The 21,108-nt window shown below is 35.9% G+C and overlaps 1 protein-coding gene and 1 long non-coding RNA gene across 2 annotated transcripts in view; one reads left to right on the plus strand and one right to left on the minus strand.

The window, feature by feature from the left end:
* Positions 1-21,108, minus strand: part of LOC149802128 (uncharacterized) — a 145,578-nt gene that overhangs the window by 120,159 nt on the left and 4,311 nt on the right. The window contains exon 2 of the long non-coding RNA XR_016420785.1: positions 12,196-12,342. This is a non-coding gene — a long non-coding RNA (uncharacterized LOC149802128). The remainder of the gene's footprint in view (positions 1-12,195; positions 12,343-21,108) is intronic.
* LOC149802130 (uncharacterized) overlaps positions 10,395-21,108 on the plus strand; it is a 42,713-nt gene continuing 31,999 nt past the window's right edge. The window contains exons 1-4 of the mRNA XM_089956533.1: positions 10,395-10,462; positions 14,955-15,707; positions 18,970-19,266; positions 20,308-20,495. Coding sequence (XP_089812659.1) covers positions 14,987-15,707; positions 18,970-19,266; positions 20,308-20,495 — 1,206 coding nt within the window. The 5' untranslated portion in view covers positions 10,395-10,462; positions 14,955-14,986. The remainder of the gene's footprint in view (positions 10,463-14,954; positions 15,708-18,969; positions 19,267-20,307; positions 20,496-21,108) is intronic.

The following is a 21,108-nucleotide window of genomic DNA, read 5'->3' on the forward strand; positions in this document are numbered from 1 at the left end:
TGAATGCACTTCTCGCACGCTCGATGAGCCACGCAAAAATTAGGAATGTGAATGCCGGTCTCTTGCATGCATTCGAAATCGAAAAAGATGAAATTGCCTTTCTTCTTGTGACCGTCCTCTTTCTCTGGTGAGGGTTGGTATTTTTGCACGTAACATTGGTGTTCCAAGTCCACGATGTGGTGACAAATGTGACATTTTTTCTTTCCTGAACATACGTGTGCCTTGGTATTATTGGTACGTATGACTTGTTCACACGTAGGGCACAATCTCAGCAGTTGACAAGCGCATTTCTTCTGTGAACCTTGCGTCTTCAAATGTTGTTGGTAACAGGTAGGGCTGACAAACGTGCGCAGACAAGTGGAACAAGGCACTGGTTCTTCGCTCAGACAGGGTGAAGAGGCCAAACATCCTGTGCATTTCGATCCACAATGTTTGTGTTGCTCTCGATTGTTATAACCATGGTCACATTTCTCACAATAATAAACATATCCCAGGAATCCAGTGATACTGGTAATGGTATCGAAATGGTCATCATGATGATAAAGGTGAATGTATTTTCCGTCCTTAAAGTCTTGGCCTCGAAACAACAGAGGTCCGCGCACTTCTTGAGGGTGCACTTTCAAGGTGTAGCGTGGAGCTAGGGCATCTTGCAATTTTTGCATCTCAGGAATGCCACAGGGTGTGTCTTTGGGCAGTCCGGCTTGTTGTAACAGGAGTTCTGCTTCGTTTCGTTGTTTGGCTCGGTCGGAACGTTGAATAGTGTTCCAGGTTCTTTTCCATTCTACCGTGTCGTTCTTGTTGGCATAGGTTCGTCCCACCACGATGGCACGGGCTAAACACATCTGGTCATGAGGGTTGTTAATTCGGACGAGACTCGTTTTGGTGTTGCGAAGGTCGTCCACCAATAACATCTTTTTGCGTCCAGTCCCTTGAGGAGGAGAGACGTGGGTCATATCCAGTGTGGCTTTACCATCGGTGATGTCAAACTGATCATTAGATTGTTGTACGTGTTGAATCTTGTCCATGACTTTGGAAGCAGTTAATTCTGCAGGGGTGCTAAACTCGATCCAAACAGGGGATTTCAAACCGTCGTGTTGTATGGAAAGTCTCAAGCGATCGTCTTCTTTGGGTTGACATTGCTGCTTGAGTGCAGTGAGCAAAGAATCCCACACCTCGGTGATGAACACTTCTGCTTTCTCTAACGGCACTTCAGCCTTGAAATCTTTAAACTTCACCGTGTATTTGTAAGCCGTGGTTCTAAATTTTCTAGAGGAGCGCTTTTCCGTCTCTCGAATGGAATAGTACTTTTCAGGGTTGACAAAGGGTGGTGAACTTGGTTTAGAGGGTTCGGATTCTGGTTCACTCATGTCCTCTTCAAAATCACTGGCATGAATTTGTGCCAAGATTTCAGCCCTCGTACGAGGCGATAGATCACGTTTCTGCCTCTTACTTTCTTCTTCTTTCTTCTCGAATGAATGGGATCGTTTCATCTTGAAAGCAAAAAGTCAAATGACTCAAGTTCAAACACCATAAACTACTTTATAGTCATAGCAGACCAGCGTATATAAAAGGGTGTGTGTCTTGTCCTTTCACTATTCATTTCACTCTCAAGCCGAACACAACGATGGAAGAGACTGACCAGATGGAACGTTTCGTCAGAGCTTTGCGAGGGGTCATTAGAAAATTCTCTTCAGACCAGCCTACGGACTACTCTCCTTCCTTTAGAGATAAAAGTCAAGATACTTGCTATATCTGTCAGAAGAAAGGGCATTGGTCTTCAGAGTGTCCAGACCGTCAAAAAAGAAAAAAAACAGGGGATAAAAAAGACAAAAGTCAAGATACCTGTTATTATTGTAAAGAAAAAGGACATTGGTCTCCAGATTGCCCAAAAAAGAAACAAGAGGAGTCAGAAGAAAAGAGGAATTCTTCAGAAGAAGAGAGGGATTCTTCAGAGGAAGAGAGGGATTCTTCTGAGGAAGAAAGAAGACAGGTGAAGAAAAAGAAACAAGAGAAAAAAAGAAGAAGGGAAGAAAGCGAGGAGGAAGAAGAAGAGGAAAAGAGTGTGACGGTGAAGAAATTCAAAAAACAGAGAGACTAAACAAGGAGACAGAAGAAATTAATGAACTTTTTATTAAAGTGTTGAGTTATAAATTGTGAATTGGATTGTAAAAAATGGAGAAAAGAATAAATGAATGATATAAGGTAAGTGTCTTTGAGTTGTGATTTTAAAATAAGAAGCTACACTCACGCACTCATACACAGACACGTATTAAAAGGGTAACATGGGTGAGTTTTTTTTTTGAGTTATTGGCAAATTGAAATTGTATTTCTTTTCGAGAAATGTGGGTGGCCCTGAAAAGGGCCTTTTTTCTTCATGGTGTAGGGGTGAGTTTAAGCAATCAATTTTAACTGCCTTAAGCCTTTGCCACGGCCAAGGCCTACTTCTGGACTGCGTAATGTTGATGATAATGATTGGGTTGAAATCACTAAGGGTGGTACGGTAGGCTTAGTCACAGGGTTGACATGTTTGGCTCGGGAAGGTCGTATTCTCTTCGGTCGTGATAAAGAAGTCTGATACATTTGTTTCAGACTTCTTAACTCCGCTAAAATGTCCAACAGTACCGTGACCGTTTGATTTTCACCCTCTTGTTTCTTTGCTGCTACTTCTTCTTGCTGTTGTTTTTTTCTTACCTCTTCTTCTTGTTGCTGTTACTGTAGGAGAAAAGTCTGTTCCGCTTCCTTTTGTCGTTGTATAAATTTCTCCAATTCTTCTTTCTGTCTCTGTCTAAAATTCTCCACTTGCGGTAATGAAGAAAGTAACGAAGGTTCCGGAACAAATTCTTGCGAGGAGAGAAAATCCACAAAATCCCAATTCACCTCTTCTGAAAGTAAGTCCGGGTTCCCTTGGGCAGTCTCCCCTGCTGGTGCACCCCACTGGATCGTTTTCTGAGTTTCCGTCATGTTGAATCACTGTCGCATAGATTGACTGCACACAAGCACTAGCGAATCTATATTGACTACGTGACGTCACAGACTGCTCTCTTCGGATTGGATGCGAGCTGACTGAATTCTGTAACGCGTGTTCGGATTGGTAAATGAACTCAATCCGTTTCAATCCTTCCTCCGCCTATAAATAAGCGCCGTTCAATGCATTGATTCACCTGTTCTCGTCGCTTCAAGATGTGGACTACAGTTGAGTCATCCACCCTTGTGTCTTCCATGATGTTTCGGACAGACTTGCTCATGTATGTCCGATCGAAGTGGACCGTTGTCCACAGGACAAACACCAGCCTGTGGATACGTAGGATCTACGTCGAAAGACAAGGATGCCTGAAAAGAGTGCTGATGTACGGACCAACAGTAAGACGCAGCCTAAGGACAAGAAGAAGACCAATGCGGTGCCATTTATGTTAATGAATACATTAACATAAAACCCAAAGGCCCTTTTCAGGGCCAGCCATATTTCTCGAAAAGAGATAGCCTTTCCATTGCCTACCCCTTTTTTTAAAAAAATTTTTTTTAAAAATTTAAAAAAAAATCCCATGTTAAATTCCCCTTGTACGTAGAGTGACCCACGATTTATTCCCATGTTAAATTCCCCTTGTACGTAGATTGACCCACGATTTTTCGCCATGTTAAATTTCCATTGTACGTAGATTGACCCAGGGGTCCCTGTAATGCTAATTCCCATTGTACGTAGGGTGCCCCCCTTCACTACTTATGGATTCGATTTTCCATTCTTAATTTCCGCATGTCTCTATAATCAAATATCACGTTAAACCTATGGATATTTCTAACTTCGGATGCCCCTTGTCCCCAGAATCACTAAAACAACAAATGACTGAGACCTATTATGAGTGTAACATTGTCCCTATAATCTGCCTAAAATGGTTGCGTAATGTGAACTTTCCATTGTCCTCCAAGTGGCATAAAAATGGCGGCCTAAGATTAATTTTCCCCTGTCTCCATTGATACGACTCCGTGGTCTTAAACTATTTAAAAGAAAGCAAGTGAAACAATTTTTTTTTTAGTAAAATTCAACAAACAATTTCCCAAGAATACAAGTGAAAATTCAAAAGACAGATAATTCTGAACAAATCCGAAATAAATCCTAATTTTCTATCACAATTCATAAAGTATAGAATTTCCGAATGAGCTCTAATAATCTTCAATCCTTATGTACCAATATCATTAACGTAAAGCACCAATAGTCTTGAATGTACTGATGAACAAATATTCTTGAAATATCACAATGAGATAATCCAAAATGTATTTGAATGAATTCACAATAATACCCAAACAGTGCTTAAGTCCAATATTTCAACGATCACTTTGTAATTCCAGTCAATATTTTAAATAAGTTGCTCAAATATATATATATATATATATATATATATATATATATATATATATATATATATACACACACACACACACAGGAAATGATTCCATAGACCAACTTTAAATAGGAATGAATACTTTTTTTTTTTTACCGCATCCCTATATACTAACTTCGCATCACCTCAGAAATAGTAAAGAAGATCGATACTGGAATCTTCATTTGAAAGAATTTTCTCTTTTAATAACATCAGTGGTCCATGAACAGTATGTCTAGAGCCAATTTTACAAAGACTAAGAGCCAGTACACAGAATCTCTAGCAGCAAAAAGCAAATGAACACACTCATCACAACCCATTCCGGTATCAAAACAATATGACCGAATCTTTCTCTGCCGTTGTATTTCTTTTTCTTTATTTTATCTCTGCTACTATTGTCCTCTCTCTGCATTTGCATTCTTCTCTCCTTTTTCACCTTCTGAATTTGCATTTCCATCCTTTTTGTGGACCTTTTGAAGCTTTGTTAATTCCAATTCCATGTGTTTTTTGTAGTTCCTTTAATTTCGCATCAAAACCAGAAACAGACATACTAATCAAGTCCAAAGCACTATCATCAAAACTTCATTTACCATGACATACTGAACGAAAAATATTCTTTCTCTTTAGTTTTATTAAAGATGCTTTCGTTTCGGAAAGATCATAATGGCTTGCAAGTTCTAGCAACTCGTCCTGTTTCATAGACTCTAACCCTCCCTGTCTAGGACTTGAAACCCTCCCTATCAAGGACTCGAAACCCTTCCTGTCTAGGATTTGAAACCCTCCTTGTCTAGGACTCGAAACACTCCCTGTTCAGGACTTGAAACCCTCCTTATCTAGGACTTGCAACCCTCCCTGTCTAGATCTTGAAACAATGTTCACTAAGTAAGATGGCATTGGGAAAGCTTTCTATTTCACTAAAGATTTCTCAAATGTGAAAAATTAAAATCTTTACCAGAGAAAATGAAGATTCCGAAAGAAAGTCAATTTAAATTATAGACAGTCTCTCACAATGTTTTAAAGAAATTCAGATTTTGGATGGCCCCCAATTTCTGTTACGACTCCAGGATTTAAAATAAGTAACAGAAAGGATGTGAAACGAACAATTTAAGTAAAATGGAACGAGCAATTTATTTTCCTGTAATACAAAGTGTAAATTCAAAGATATTGCATTGTGAGAGTGTATGGAATTGTAGCAGTACTTTCAGTATATGTCAAATCTTGAAAAAAATCCTTATCTTTTTCAAACTCCCTGAAGTCCATATCACTATTCAACATATACATCTATACATATACGTACATATTTATTTATTTTTTTACAAATGCAAGGGTAATTTTAAACTCCCGTTTATCCCCATACCACTATCTCACCCCAAATGTAAACCCGAGGCGTTCTGTTAATTTTCATTTGTCCCCAGTGTGGTACACGTTACTACGCACATGCACATTTATCTCTTATCATAACAGTATTTAAGTGAGAGAAAAAAATACATTAGTCTGAGTCAATCTGCACTCGAATTAACAAGACAAAATTATAAAAGCAGCGTAGTACGCAATTTATGTCATTGGTGCACATGTTCCAGTTACCCTAATAACACGCAGAACCTTGAACACCATATATAGTTTGGTCAGTCTATGTTGGAATAAAAACCCACGCTGATTGGACTTTTTAGCTGAACCGTACAAAGCAGATACACAATATGACATTAAATATTTAAAAAGGACATACGCCAACCTCTCTTTTAAGGACGACGTGACGGAGTCTTGCTTTTGCGCCTGTCTACGTAGTCAGGAAATACAGTAGCTAAACTACTTTTTCGCTATAATTTTTGCGTTTTTTACACTTTAGTCTAATTTCCATTCTGAGCGAAAGGTTCCTAGATCATGGAGCAATTTTTATTATTTGGACGATAAAAAATCAACAACAAACAGAATGTATGATGGACAGGTCATTGCGCGTGGGAACCTGTTGCTCTTGCTGGCAAAATAGATGTGTATTTTGAAAAGAAAGCTGTTGGATAAAAAGGGATTACATCCGCGACCTTGCTTGATACTAATGTTAGACTTATAGTGTTATTGACTTCATGTTTTAGGTACACGACGAAGGTGCTGTTATTATTTACCACAATTAACAATTTTCTCTTTGCTTCTGTGCTAAAATTTTATAAAACTTGCAGACAAAATCTGGAAACGGACAAAGCATAAGATTAGATTTCGCAACGGTTTTTTTTTGTGTATACTTATTCGGAATAGTAATTTACACAAATACCATCTATCGTTCTACGATTTTGCCAAATTCCACGCTTAAAATCGTCTAGTCAGTCGTTTTAAAAAAACACGATTCTTGTGTTTATAATGGAGAGGAAACATTTGCTTAAACAGAGTTGTATATTGCAATAGCGCAGTAGTTACATCAGGTTTGCACGCCTTTGTATTAATATGAGGGACACGGGTCTCCTGCCACATAAGTGGGAAGAAGACAAAATCATACCAGATGAAGAAACCAAAATTCGTGATAAAGATTTCTTAAAAAGGCATGAGTAATAAATCAATTCTCTGATACCAGGTCAATGCGACTTTCTACTTTAAATTTATGTGGTACATTATATATCTGTTTGTGCTGGTTTCTGTATATAAAAATTTTATATTTTCTGCTGTTTAGTTATATCTCCATCTCCTATAGTATTAGCACGTTAGCGGAATATACATGAATTAATGACTTTTGACAAAAGAAGAGTTTGAAAATGGTTAAGCCATGTTCTAAATTGATATTCTTTTTTTGTTTCAGTGTTACCTTCGATGAAACATCCAACATTCACTATGAACTATGATTTTCTATGTAAAGAAGAAGAAGAAGCAGAAGAAAATAGACTAAACTAAATCCGGTGTTCCTACAAGAAAGTTGCATTTATTTAATCTGAGTTGACAGTGGCGTTTATACATCACAGAGGACTATGTGTCGTCATTCCTCCCACCCCAGCGTTCACGAGGAAAGGTGCGTTTTTACTCATTGGAAACGTCTTGGTCATTCCTATGGATCCTACCGCGAACCTAAGCCAATAACTGCCAATCCGACCAACTGGATTAATTACGAAAGAAGGAATTAATTTGCCATAAATTAGCAAGCCAAGATCAAACTTCGACTCTCTGCACTATCGGCGCTAAGTAATCGCCTATGCTATCTGACGATTAAATTTCCAATTTTGGATTTTATTCCTAAGCAAGCCAGCATAGAGGTCATGTATGTATATTAAGAGAAGCAAAACAATTACAAACACGTACTTTACGTTGTTTATTTTCAAGACTTGCTAAGGTCAGTCTAATATATCCCTTGATTGTAATTGAAACTAAGCATAATTCTTTTTGAAATAAAATGTGTTAGCATGTGTTTTTACAAAGCGTAAAATTGCATTTGCTTATTGAAACACTTAAGTTGTCATATGTTCAGTGTTAGAGGTGCATACTTTTGCATGTGGTTAAGCGCCTGACTTTGGAGGTAGGTAAATCTTGCATGTAGTCCGCAACTCCATAAAGCCTAAAAAGAAGTGATCGATTTTGAAAAACACCGGAAGTTTGCTTAGGTCAATGACTAGTAAGATCTGTGTATCCCGATCTCGTAGCACATGTGGTTATACATGACAGTATAAATGGTGGAGGAAGAAATCAGGAAAACCCTAGTAACAGCCGCCAACCTAGGGGAAAGCGGTTAATCATATCAAAATAACATAAATCATATTTTATTTTGCTTTATATTATTATTCAAACAAAACAAACAAAAAAAAAAGAAAACTGTGTGTAGACCGATATATACACCGAGAATACGTAAATACATGTGTATTTCGGTTTTTCAGTGTATTTCGGTGTTTTTAGTACAGCGTTGTCGGGCTTTTCTGTGCATCTAAAGTTTAAGTCACCAATATTAGCGCAAAACGCAAAACGAATTCGACCGATTGACGACAATAAAATACTGCAGTGTTTACCATTTGAAATCGACAATTGTCACCAGAACATTCTGTACAAATAATACTAATTTTGGACACACGGAATACTCCCCCTGTGTTTTCATGACTCGCGATATGTCGGCCTATTCTGCGCATGGCTTTAAAAAGATGTAATGTTAATGCATCGGGCAATGGAAATGAAACACATTACTTTCGACTCTTTCTGTCAGCATATCAGCCGAGGAACTAGGTCGGTTTAAAGCAGGTTTTACCAAATTCCATGTAACAATGCCTCTAAATGGCAAGATATTAAACAAACCAAACCGATCTAGTAAAAAATTTAATTAAAGTTAAACATTTGACTAAAAATAAGCGATTATTTTGACGAGAAACAACAATGAATATGATGTAATGTGTTTACAACGTCTCGCTTATGAAGAAAAATTACTTTAGAAATTTAGAAACAGACTATAAAAGTTGGACAGTTCTTGAGAAACGACAAGTTGACATGTTGGACAGCAGACGATGAAGTAGGTGTCGGACAGCTTTTTGCAAAATTAGAACTTGGATTAATATGCAGTATTTTTCTACGGTAAAGATTTCCATCTTTTAAATAAAGTATTTCTTTGTATGATTATAAAAAAGAAATATTAAATATGTTTCTCTGGGTTTCAAGTTCAAGGTCATTTAGTCGGTCTTCATGTTGACATTTAGAAATCACATTTTCATATGCATTTAGAATAGAATTTAGGATATTTTTTATACACTTTATGAACATCACTTTCCTTAATTAAAGAGCGATCGTTCTTTCTTTGTACCATTTGGATTTTCGACCAAAAACAACAAGTGTTCTAATAATTACAGAAAGTACGTATCGTTGCGCAAAATTATCCGACGCGCAAAATAGGGCGACACGGTTGTAATCCTGGGGGAAAAAACATCTTGAATGAGATCGCATTAACTCGTGTCTCAGATCTATGAGCAATTCGTTCCACGTAGATGGGCCCTGGTACGCAAACCAACGTTGTCCGCATGACTTGCTTTTAAGCACATACGGTACTAATGGTATGGAAAAATGGGAACCAGCCTGGAAATGGGTGAGTATATATATGGACATAGTACACAATTAATTTTACTATATGTTCTCTACATTTGTTTCTCAGTACTGACCTTTCCACTGTGTGACAATCAATGCAAATCATATGTTAATCTAAAATACCTTCAAAGATGACTTCACGGTGAAGTTCTTGTCAAAGGTTGACCTGCTCTTTTTTTAGATCATTGACTCTCAACATAACAGCATGTAACCAGAACACGTATTTCACTTCCGGATCATCACCAAGGCCTTATTACTCACTGTGCACTGTCGCCAAAATACATACAGACAACAACACCCTGAGCTCATATTATCAAGAATAAACAGTTACCTTTAAATCCCTACCAAAACTGCATAAATAAAACTCTTCTATCACCATCAAAATGAGAGAGGAAAAAATGTTCTAAAAATAGACTAGAACTACATTCGTGGGTACTGAACTGGAAGTATTAATTGTGATGTAATTCCATATGGCTCTGGCTGACCAGGATGGGTTAATAATGTAAATTATGTTTTAGGAAAAAGAACTTTCTGAGAGCTTATCTTAGTTGTAAGTGAGCAAAAAATGTAGACATTGTTTTATTGATGGAATTTCAGTCCTTTAACAGTGTTGAGTTTGGAACACTCATTACTAAATGTAGCACCTGACTCTTTGATGCGGAATTGAAAGAACATGTTTCAAACACGTGCATGTCCAAAAAATGCCGCGGCTCATATGCTTTCCTCTACACAGAAGCTGTCATCCAGGTTTCGTCTATACTGATAAATATATGTTTGATCATGAGCACTCAAAATTTTTAAGTTATTGAATTTGTAATATCATGGGGTTTGTATATGTTTACTATGGGAATAGAATTAGTACCGTGAGTCCTTAACAGTGGGAACAATGAGAAATACGTTGTGTGATAACTACCCAACGCGAAGCGCAACGCTTTATCTGATAGGTTGCTTGCTAAAAATAGTATCGGAAATTCCACAATTCGCCGTTACGCGAGTTTTAATGGTGCGTGTTCCGTTAGGCCTTCCCTGAAATTTGGATTTTAATAAGAAAGGTAATTTACCAACCCTAGCTTTATATTAGAGACAAGTAATGTTTCTTATATAGTATGATAGACATGGTCCGGTGTCAGAACGGGTAATATGAATAATCTGAGGTAATTTTGTTATTCGGTATGATCCCCCCCCCCCCCCCAACTCGCTTCAGGCTTTTTTTTCAACATAGAAAAAGCCCGAAATGTGTTTTAAATAATCCATGTGGTCTCACTGGACAGTTTATCTGGTGAATTTTCATCCGACGATGACCAATTACAGAAAAGTGAGAATAATTTTACACTGAAGATACAAATAAAAACAAACTAATGATTTTTGTAGAAAGCATACATGTGAGATTTTGACTGCAGTAATCAGGTTAATTCCTGATGCAACTGGTGGTTTTTATACTGAACCAACACTGCCACCAACCCCTAAATTTTACATTCATTTTTGACAAGAAATAGCTATTTTGAATATTTTTCTGTGACAAGGCAGCTAAAAGAATCAGTATGTGCCTTATGCATGAATAAAGTTCACTAGTACTATAACAAATTAGCATACTTTTCATCACCCCTCAACCATCTAGATTTTTAGATATTTACCTCTGTAGCAGACACACAAAAATACGTAAGCCAAGTCGACAGCTCATTTGCAGCCCGAGTTACGCATTTGATCTCCAATGCAAATCTAACTGTGACAGGCAGTCACCAACAAGCCAACCTATTTCCAAGCCTAACTCAAAGTAAATCTGAACCACATTATAGATTTAGCTTATGTGTGAATTTATAAATGCTAGGCTTGTGATAATTAGGTTCATGCCTTCTACCTTAAAAATTAGGGGGGTGTCAAAATACGAAACTATCCAGTGAGACCTTAAGAATTCAAATAGCAGTCTGATTAAGGGAAAATCTTCTTATTTTCAAAACTTTGACCAATTCTAAATAAAACGCAACCTTCAGAAGTTTGAAATTCAAAATTGTTTGTTTCCTATGATTTATTGAATTTATTGATGACCAAAAGCTATCAAACAGAGCAACAGCTATGAGACAGCTTCATACTTCATGTATTACTTTCACCTCTGAAACATACAATTTCTTTATATTATGTCAGTTTCATCATTTTTCATAGCTAATACACCCTGTCTTGTTAGTGCCTGGTGATATCAGAGATATCTGAGAGCACAAATAATACAACTCTTCATGCAATCTGAAATAGTAGTGAATAAAAGATGTAAAGAAGCCAAGCTGAATTTCTTGTACAATGGCTGCAGAATGTACATGCCAAGTACTTGAAAGAATAATAACGATGCACGGCATATATAAACTGACCAGAACTCTCTCACTGATTTCATGAAGAAGGTCAAATCTATTTTAGAATAGAGAAATCCAAGGTAGACTTAAGGGAGGCAACTCATCAGGTAACATCAAATGTATGGACCAATCTTTGTAAACTGAACCACATCAGTTGGGAAACTTAAACAATGAAATTCTATACCCATATTTATCCCATCTGTTGATAAAACAATATGCATGGATAATGTATTTTAAGAACACTAAGAAGGACACCTCTAAATCATTTTCATACTGGCCGGCACATAATGTTGTTGAAGTTGCTGCTATTTAGAAGTGTGTTTGGCTAGTGATTGTCACCTGCATAGAACTGAATCTAAAGCAAATAGAAAATCATGCAAAGTAAAAAAGGGGAGGAGAAAAAACACAATGTAAAAAAGGGACATCCATTTAATATAACTCACCAAAAACTTCAATGAAACTGGTGCAGATATATTTGTTCCTGTGAAAGCTCCACAACAATTGGCATGTCTGACTCCCAATAAATTGTTGATGTTGTCCTGCTGTTAGCAATATCACTTCAGCAGGTGTGCTCCCATACACCTTGAGGCCTACAACAAAATAAAACCCTGAACTTCTTATATACAGGTCATTATAACTTAAATTTCTGTAAATAAGATGAAATATATGTATTGAAACATTACATCATGAGTAGATATGGATGTAAGAGCATTAAATTAAGGTAATCATCATAAAATTAGGAAAATATACTAAGTTTATACTGAAAATGTTGATAAACTGAATAAGTATGTGAAATACTTCAATTAAACCACCTTGCTTGAAACTTATAAGGCTTTTGTTGTTCATTAGGAGAATGGATCAGGAGCAATACCTGGTAGTATTAAAACTGTTGAGTTAAGTCCCTTCTTCTACTATGATTAAGTGCAATCAAATCTATAGGAAGTGTATGTTTGGAATACCTAACTATGTCAGATTCAAGATATGGAGGTAATAAGGATATGATTTATGGCACAGTGAATCACATTTGACAAGACTGAAAAAATGACACCGGTTCTTAAGGTCTCACTGGACAGTTTATCTGGTGAATTTTCATCCAACGATGACCAATTACAGAAAAGTGAGAATAATTTTACACTGAAGATACAAATAAAAAAAAACTAATGATTTTTGTAGAAAGCATACATGTGAGATTTTGACTGCAGTAATCAGGTTAATTCCTGATGCAACTGGTGGTTTTTATACTGAACCAACACTGCCACCAACCCCTAAATTTTACATTCATTTTTGACAAGAAATAGCTATTTTGAATACTTTTCTGTGACAAGGCAGCTAAAAGAATCAGTATGTGCCTTATGCATGAATAAAGTTCACTAGTACTATAACAAATTAGCATACTTTTCATCACCCCTCAACCATCTAGATTTTTAGATATTTACCTCTGTAGCAGACACACAAAAATACGTAAGCCAAGTCGACAGCTCATTTGCAGCCCGAGTTACGCATTTGATCTCCAATGCAAATCTAACTGTGACAGGCAGTCACCAACAAGCCAACCTATTTCCAAGCCTAACTCAAAGTAAATCTGAACCACATTATAGATTTAGCTTATGTGTGAATTTATAAATGCTAGGCTTGTGATAATTAGGTTCATGCCTTCTACCTTAAAAATTGGGGGGTGTCAAAATACGAAACTATCCAGTGAGACCTGTATCTAGGACACTGTCCACTAATATGGCGCAATTCTAGTCCTACAACGAAAGACGTATCACATGACATTTTTAGTGCCAAAACATAATGGCATGTGATACGTCTTGCATTGTACGACTAGCCACCTACCCCTCCCACCCCTGCATCTCAGAAAAAAACATAATTACACATGTTTTTGTATAAAATAACGGATCAGTATTAAGGTATTCTTTACAATTTGGGTTTGGGGGTTATATTTCAAATTACCTTTTGTTGCACCCAACAGAACAACCTTACTAAACTGATAAGCGAAGCAGAATGCTGCCCAGGACTCCTTTTGGGTATGTATTATACTTTGTAGCCATTAGTGCATATTGAAGCCTCCTCCCTGCATCAGAGGCAGCATAGCTATAGTTGCTAATCATTGAATTACTGTATAATTTATCTGTAAAGTTTGTTTTATATTATTTTCTGAGATGCACAAATTAAATTTGTATATTTTATTTGCAAAAATAGAGCTAATTTATCAGCATAAATTTGTGCAAAGCTAAATACGTATAAAAAAATAATTCCTGCACAAATGTAAATTTTAAAAAAATTCTGAATTGATGTTGCACACATACAATTAGATATACTGTATGACAAATTTGAAATACTGTATGAAAAATTAGTAATGCCCTGTATGAAAAATTAGAAATTTAAAATACTATATGAAAAATTAGGAACAGTATGAAAAGTTAAAAATATACTGTATGAAGAATTTGAAATACTGAATGGCAAATTAGAAATACTGTATGAAAAATTAGAAATTTACTGTATACAAAAATAGAAATAATGTGTGAAAAATTTGAAATGCTGTATGAACAGTTACAGACATTAAGTTAAGTTTCTGAATGTTGTTACTTGCGTATAATGGAAAAACAATGACTGCAAAGAATGTTGGGTAATTTTGTTTTTGAGATTTTCTGTACAGTGCTTGGATGTCATCATCTATAATGAATGCATGGTCGCAGAATTTAAGTTTTGTGGATTTTGTATGGCAAGTTGTTATGTAGTGTACCAGTTTTCATAGAATACCAAGTTTTGTGGATGGTTCTTGGTTGCTACAAACCACATATTCAGGATGAAGGGAGAGACATATAGATCATGCTGTTTTTCTGCATGATATTGAGTTCTTTCCTTGCTTAAGGCCAATATTGGGACTTGTTATCATGTTTGTATGTGTGCAAGTGTGATGCCTACATTGTTTGAATTAGAGATATCAGACTTTGCATGTGATTAGGAAACTGGTTTGTAAAGTTGTGCAATGGTCTTAGGGATGGGTATGGGGCAGATACAGTGAGGAAGGGGGATTTCTATTGAACAAAAAAGGACACTTGTATCCAGGTGTCTTACTTCACCATAATTAATCCAAATGAAGCATATAATAGAAAATGGACTTATTAATTCCTAATCTTATATATATATATATATATATATATACAAACATGTTGACATCATCTCATTTCTTTGCCAGCTGGTGTTGTCAGTTGTGTTGAAGAGTTCGTCATGAATAATTCAGAGCCTGGTTCATCCTTCTGTTGTAGTTTTGATGATGACAAATGGCAGAAAGAATTGAAAATGCATGAGAATTTGATTCCTTCAGATCTCAGAATAGAATATTATGATGTTATGATTTTATACAGTGAGGTCAACAGAACTGATGCATGGAAATTCTGTGACCATCTAAAAAACGATATAAAGTTCAAAAATGATCAGTGTGTGAAGGCAATATTGTATGATGAGTTTGTACCACAAGCAGGGCCCAGATTCAAACTTCTAGAGACAGCAATGGAAAGAAGCACATACATGTTTTTTTACATAACAAAAGAATTCTGTGAAGATAAATGGATAGAGTTGTCCAGAGAGGAATGCTTGATGGAAGCCATTGAAAATGAGGAGAAAAAATGGTGTGTGGTTCCAGTATACTCAGTGGACCCTAAAGATGCAAATTTTAAAATTCCTATTGGTGTGAGGTCCTTAAAGGGTGTTGATTATTATTACAATGATCTGTTTTATAAAAAAGGTGTCCGTGACTTAATACAAAATAGACTCCATCAGAGACTTGAAAAGGAGAAACAACACCAGTATAAGCAGATTATCTGGCTCCAGAACTACAAGAAACAGTTAAGTACTAAAATGGGAAACCTAAAAAGCCTGGAAAACATGGAGAAAATGGAAACTGAGCAGGAAATAGAACAAGAAATAAAAGGAAAGGTTGTGAATGAAGGTAATAATTACTCTAAGCCCATTTTCTTGTAGAAACCAGGTAGACATTAGATGGAATTCATAGGCATAGATAGTATATATACACATATAAGTTGGGTTCAGCTGCAAACAACATAGATCCTGATCTGCCATCACATAACACATCTGCACAACAAGGTTTATGATGTTTGTTCCGCTGATGACTCCTAACATACGGCATAGCCCCAGATCTGCCTGTGCATTATATTAAAGTAGATTTGGGTTGGATCTGATTTACATGCCTGTATAGATGGTACAATGAGGTTAAATGATCATAACTCTAAAAGTTACCCCCTCCCCCATAAGGCAGATGTTCTTTATTTGGAAGTTTCACAGTTAGTTTAGCTGAACAGGTACAAAGAGGCTAATCATATGTATATCATTGCAGGAGTAAGTTGAGTAGGATCTTGTCTGGAAACCAAATCCCGAAGTTATTGTATGGGCTCAGTCTTGACAAACCTGTCAAGAACACACTTAGGAAGCTATATATGGTGATAAAATAAATATATCCTTTTGAAATTGTTTAATGTTACAATCCTAGAGACTATTATTCTAACATATTTTGCTGTGATAGAGTTGGAGATGTTGACTGCAGTGATATTACACATGACATTGATGCTATGATACAGTATTTATCTTTTTAGTGATTTAAATTCTTTTTGTCATAAATTATCCAGTATAATGAAATTAGTATAACCATGTTTGGTTTTTCTTTCCACAATATGCATTATAGTCTGCAAGTTGTCACATTAAAAATCCTCAGATTGTGAAACTCTGAATATCCTTGCCTGAGAAAGATGGATGACCGACTGCCACAAGTATCGGTCATAATTGCTCCCTAAATTTGGGTTCATACTTTCACCACCAAAGCAGATTAAGATGGAGACCAGCAAATGATCTGTACAGCTATGTATTCCGTAAAACATCAAACATAATCTCCATTAAAAAATTTCAGTATTGCTATAAAAAATAAATACCATCACATCGTTGTTTCAAATGAAAGTAATGATGCAGACACCAATAGGAATGTAAAGATCAGTCAAACACGCAAAGCACAGTTTGGTTAATTAGTTTTTCAGTAATAAGAACAAGTTTGACAGCATAAATTACCACTGATAACACATTTAACTAAATGATAGAATCATGGGAAAGACACATGACTGTTATGTTCATTCAAGTGATCCTAAACAGTATTAACCATTATGAATAAAAGAGAGGTCATTGGATGAAAATTTAATCTGAAGAAGTAAAACAAATTCAGCAGCAAATGTTTAACCAGTTTTCATTGCTGAAATGTGATAAAATATTGAATGTGATGTTTTGTAAGTTAGGTCAAAAGCACAAGCAGAAAAATAATTTTGTCAGTCAGGGTGTTTCAGATTTAGAAATTCAACCTTTGTGGACCATGTGAGATGTAATTAATGAATACATTCCTTGAAACTATGGCAAAAAGCAACACTTTTCTTACAAGGCAGATGAAGTCTTGATAAACATATTTTGAAATGTCATTAAATAGTATTAAGTTCTTGTTTCTAGTGCTAAACATTGATGGCATTAGGTTTAGTAAGGTTTCTGTTTCTAGTGCTAAACATTGATAGTGTTAAGTTCCTGTTTCTAGTGCTAAACATTGATGGCATTAGGTTCCTGTTTCTAGTGCTAAACATTGATGGTATTAGGTTCCTGTTTCTGGTGCTAAACATTGATGGTATTAGGTTCCTGTTTCTAGTGCTAAACATTGATAGTATTAAGTTCCTGTTTCTAGTGCTAAACATTGATGGCATTAGGTATAGTAAGGTTCCTGTTTCTAGTGCTAAACATTTATAGTATTAAGTTCCTGTTTCTAGTGCTAAACATTGATAGTATTAAGTTCCTGTTTCTAGTGCTAAACATTGATGGCATTAGGTATAGTAAGGTTCCTGTTTCTAGTGCTAAACTTTGATGGTACACTGTATTAAGTTCTTGTTTCTAGTGCTAAACATTGATAGCATTAGGTATAGTAAGGTTCCTGTTTCTAGTGCTAAACATTGATGGTACACTGTATTAAGTTCCAGTTTCTAGTGCTAAACATTGATGGCATTAGGTATAGTAAGGTTCCTGTTTCTAGTGCTAAACATTGATGGTACACTGTATTAAGTTCCAGTTTCTAGTGCTAAACATTGATGGCATTAGGTATAGTAAGGTTCCTGCTTCTAGTGCTAAACATTGATGGTATTAGGTTCCTGTTTTTAGTGCTAAACATTGATGGTACACTGTATTAGGTTCCTGTTTCTAGTGCTAAACATTGATGGTATTAGGTTCCTGTTCTAGTGCTAAACATTGATGGTACACTGTATTAGGTTCCTGTTCCTAGTGGTAAACATTGATGGTATTAGGTTCCTGTTTCTAGTGCTAAACATTGATGTATTAGGTCCCTGTTTCTAGTGCTAAACATTGGTGGTATTAAGTTCCTGTTTCTAGTGCTAAACATTGATGGCATTAGTTCCTGTTTCTAGTGCTAAACATTGATGGTACACTGTATTAGGTTCCTGTTTCTAGTGCTAAGCATTGATGGTATTAGGTTCCTGTTTTTAGTGCTAAACAATGATGGTACACTGTATTAGGTTGCTGTTTCTAGTGCTAAACATTGATGGCATTAGTTCCTGTTTCTAGTGCTAAACATTGATGGTACACTATTAGGTTCCTGTTTCTAGTGCTAAACATTGATGGTATTAGGTTTCTGTTTCTAGTGCTAAACATTGGTGGTATTAGGTTCCTGTTTCAATGCTAAACATTGATGGCATTCAGTTTCTGTTTCTGGTGCTAAACATTGATGGTATTAGGTATGGTGAGGTTCCAGTTTCTAGTGCTAAACAGTGATGGTATATGTTTATGTTCCTAGTTGATGGTATTAGGTTCCTGTTTCTAGTGCTAAACATTGATGGTATTAGGTCCCTGTTTCTAGTGCTAAAACATTGATGGTATTAGGTTCCTGTTTCTGCTGAAAAAATGCATGTAACACTGATGTTTCACAGGAGTTTGAATTTTCATGCATAAATAACAATGAAGAGTTAAGAAGAAAATGTATCTGTATTATTCTATACAAATTGTGTTATCAATATTTTTATGTACAGATACATTTATTTCATCTTTTACCTATCTTTAAAAAGGTATTATGCAAGAAACATCAAACTCCCATGGATGCTGTGATCTCAGCTCCAGTTTTCCCAGTTTGTTGATGAAGATCAATTTATCATTTCATTTACCAGTGATACTGACTGGTGCTTCACAGGAACATCAGAGGAGTACAACTTACCAGGGAGCAGAAAACTGTAATAATGGGGATCACAACAATTCCACGAAATCTGTTGACCATCCCTTCCAGGAAGGAAGCACCAATCTGGTGGAGCCAGCATTTCAGGGACCCTCACCTTATGGCAACATACCAAATATGTCCTTGCTTGATAGTCAGGATTCCATAATGGCGAATGGTACCATGGATCCCGTTAATGAAGACACAATGCCTCTTGAGGGAGAAAATCCCACTGGAGCCTCACATAATGAAAGTAAATAATAACCTTATGCTTCCAAAAAGTTACCTGAATGGATGGAGGGTGGGAGGTACCTTGGTACCATGAGGCAACATATTTTACATGTGAAAAACAGATTTATGTGGATATAAATTATTTTATATTGGTGTGGCCAAGAGTGTGTATTTTTCTGCATTAAATGATTTTTTTTTGATCTGGAAATGCAGATGGATATGTCTTTCATCATTGAAATTTACTTTGATTTTTTTTCCAATTTAAAGTTTGCTGCATATATTCCCTTTCGAAATGTCTCAGGTTTTTGTGAATAATCTAGCTTAAAAGATTGAATCACATAAAAGTATCATGAAAATTCAAGATGCTAGTAGTTACATTTTTTTTGGAGGGGGGGGTGCTTCTACAGATTTACAAAGTGATTTTCGTTAAATGCATTTTGTAAACCATTTATTTCTTAACTGTAGATAAATAAAAGGATTGTTTTTGCAAAATTTGTGTGGTCATCCTGATATAAAGCCTTTTATAAAATTAATAAAGCTGTTTGGAATCAGAGTAACGTTTTATGATTAGTTATTTGAATAAATTGATGAAAAGAGACTTAAGGGCAGCATATGGTTTGGGGAAAAATAATGTTAACTGTCCTCATGGCTATTGAATTGAAATTATTTTGCGAGCTTCAATGTTACTTTGACTAAATTGGCAAGCCAATATCATCGACTGGTAACTAATAAAATTATGAGTAGTTAGTGATGTAGCAGAGTGCATAGCATGAAACAAGGAACCAGACTAATGGGCATGGTGAGAAAAAAGAATGGCAGTTCATTATGATGGAGGATGCTAGTTATCTCTGGTCTCATGAGCTCCAGAAGTATGATGCAGTTGTCTGCTATTTCTGTATTAGAATTTTGCTTAAAATGATGTATTTTTATTGTTGATAAATTTTATTATGGAGAACTTATGTTTTTGCATCTTATGTATCTGTTAAATTCTTTTCAATTAGATCCTTTTGCAGTCATCTTATTGTTGAATCAAAATTTAAATGACTTGATATTTTTATCATAGCTGGTCTTCCAGACTTTGATGCTCTGACTGTAAACCCTTCCACTGAGGACCAATCAAAAACAAGTGACACATCTTTCTTTGATGGGATGAACTTGACATCTGATGGCCAGTCAAAAACAAGTGACACATCCAGCTCACCACTGTCTCAGAAATCAAGAGGAAAAGCTGATGCAATCACATCATCAATGGTACTCAAAATATTACAGTCACTGTGGCAGTTATTGGCTAGAACTAGTAAATAGTGCTTTCATTTTGATTTGGGTTATGGTAGTTGTGAGAGAGAAAGAGAGATTGTCCAGTGAAAATGATACAAAAATAATATATAAAAAACCTAATGTCTCTGGAAGCATTCAGCTACAAAAATGTTTTATATTTGTAGAAAAATAGCTTTTATTGGTAGCCCACAATTGTGACATTTGTACGTGATGTTTTACATAGGTTTATTATATCTGTGGAAATGTGTACATCCAGAATAGCATATTCTGTTATTAACTGGCAAGTAAACAAAAGGTTATATTTTTAAAACTGCATTATACAGTTTAACCTTTTAAAAGATATATCGGTTCACATTTTTGGTCATCAATCTCTCTTTTAAGTCTTGTACATGAAATAATTAGAAATCATTCCTGTATCAAATTCCTTTGACCAGTGCATACTATTTTCCAAGCATTGTGTGGGGGTACTCTGCAAGAGGGTGTTTTGTGATTCCAAGAGGTGTCAGTGCATGCTACCCAAAGTAAATGACGTTAAAATGAGAACAAGTTGCTGACTTATATAGGCCTATAGAAAATGATTGGAAAT

The sequence above is a fragment of the Sinohyriopsis cumingii genome, chromosome 4 (assembly GCF_028554795.1).
Source record: "Sinohyriopsis cumingii isolate HCF-2022 chromosome 4, ASM2855479v2, whole genome shotgun sequence".
Taxonomy (NCBI): Eukaryota; Metazoa; Mollusca; class Bivalvia; order Unionida; family Unionidae; genus Sinohyriopsis; species Sinohyriopsis cumingii.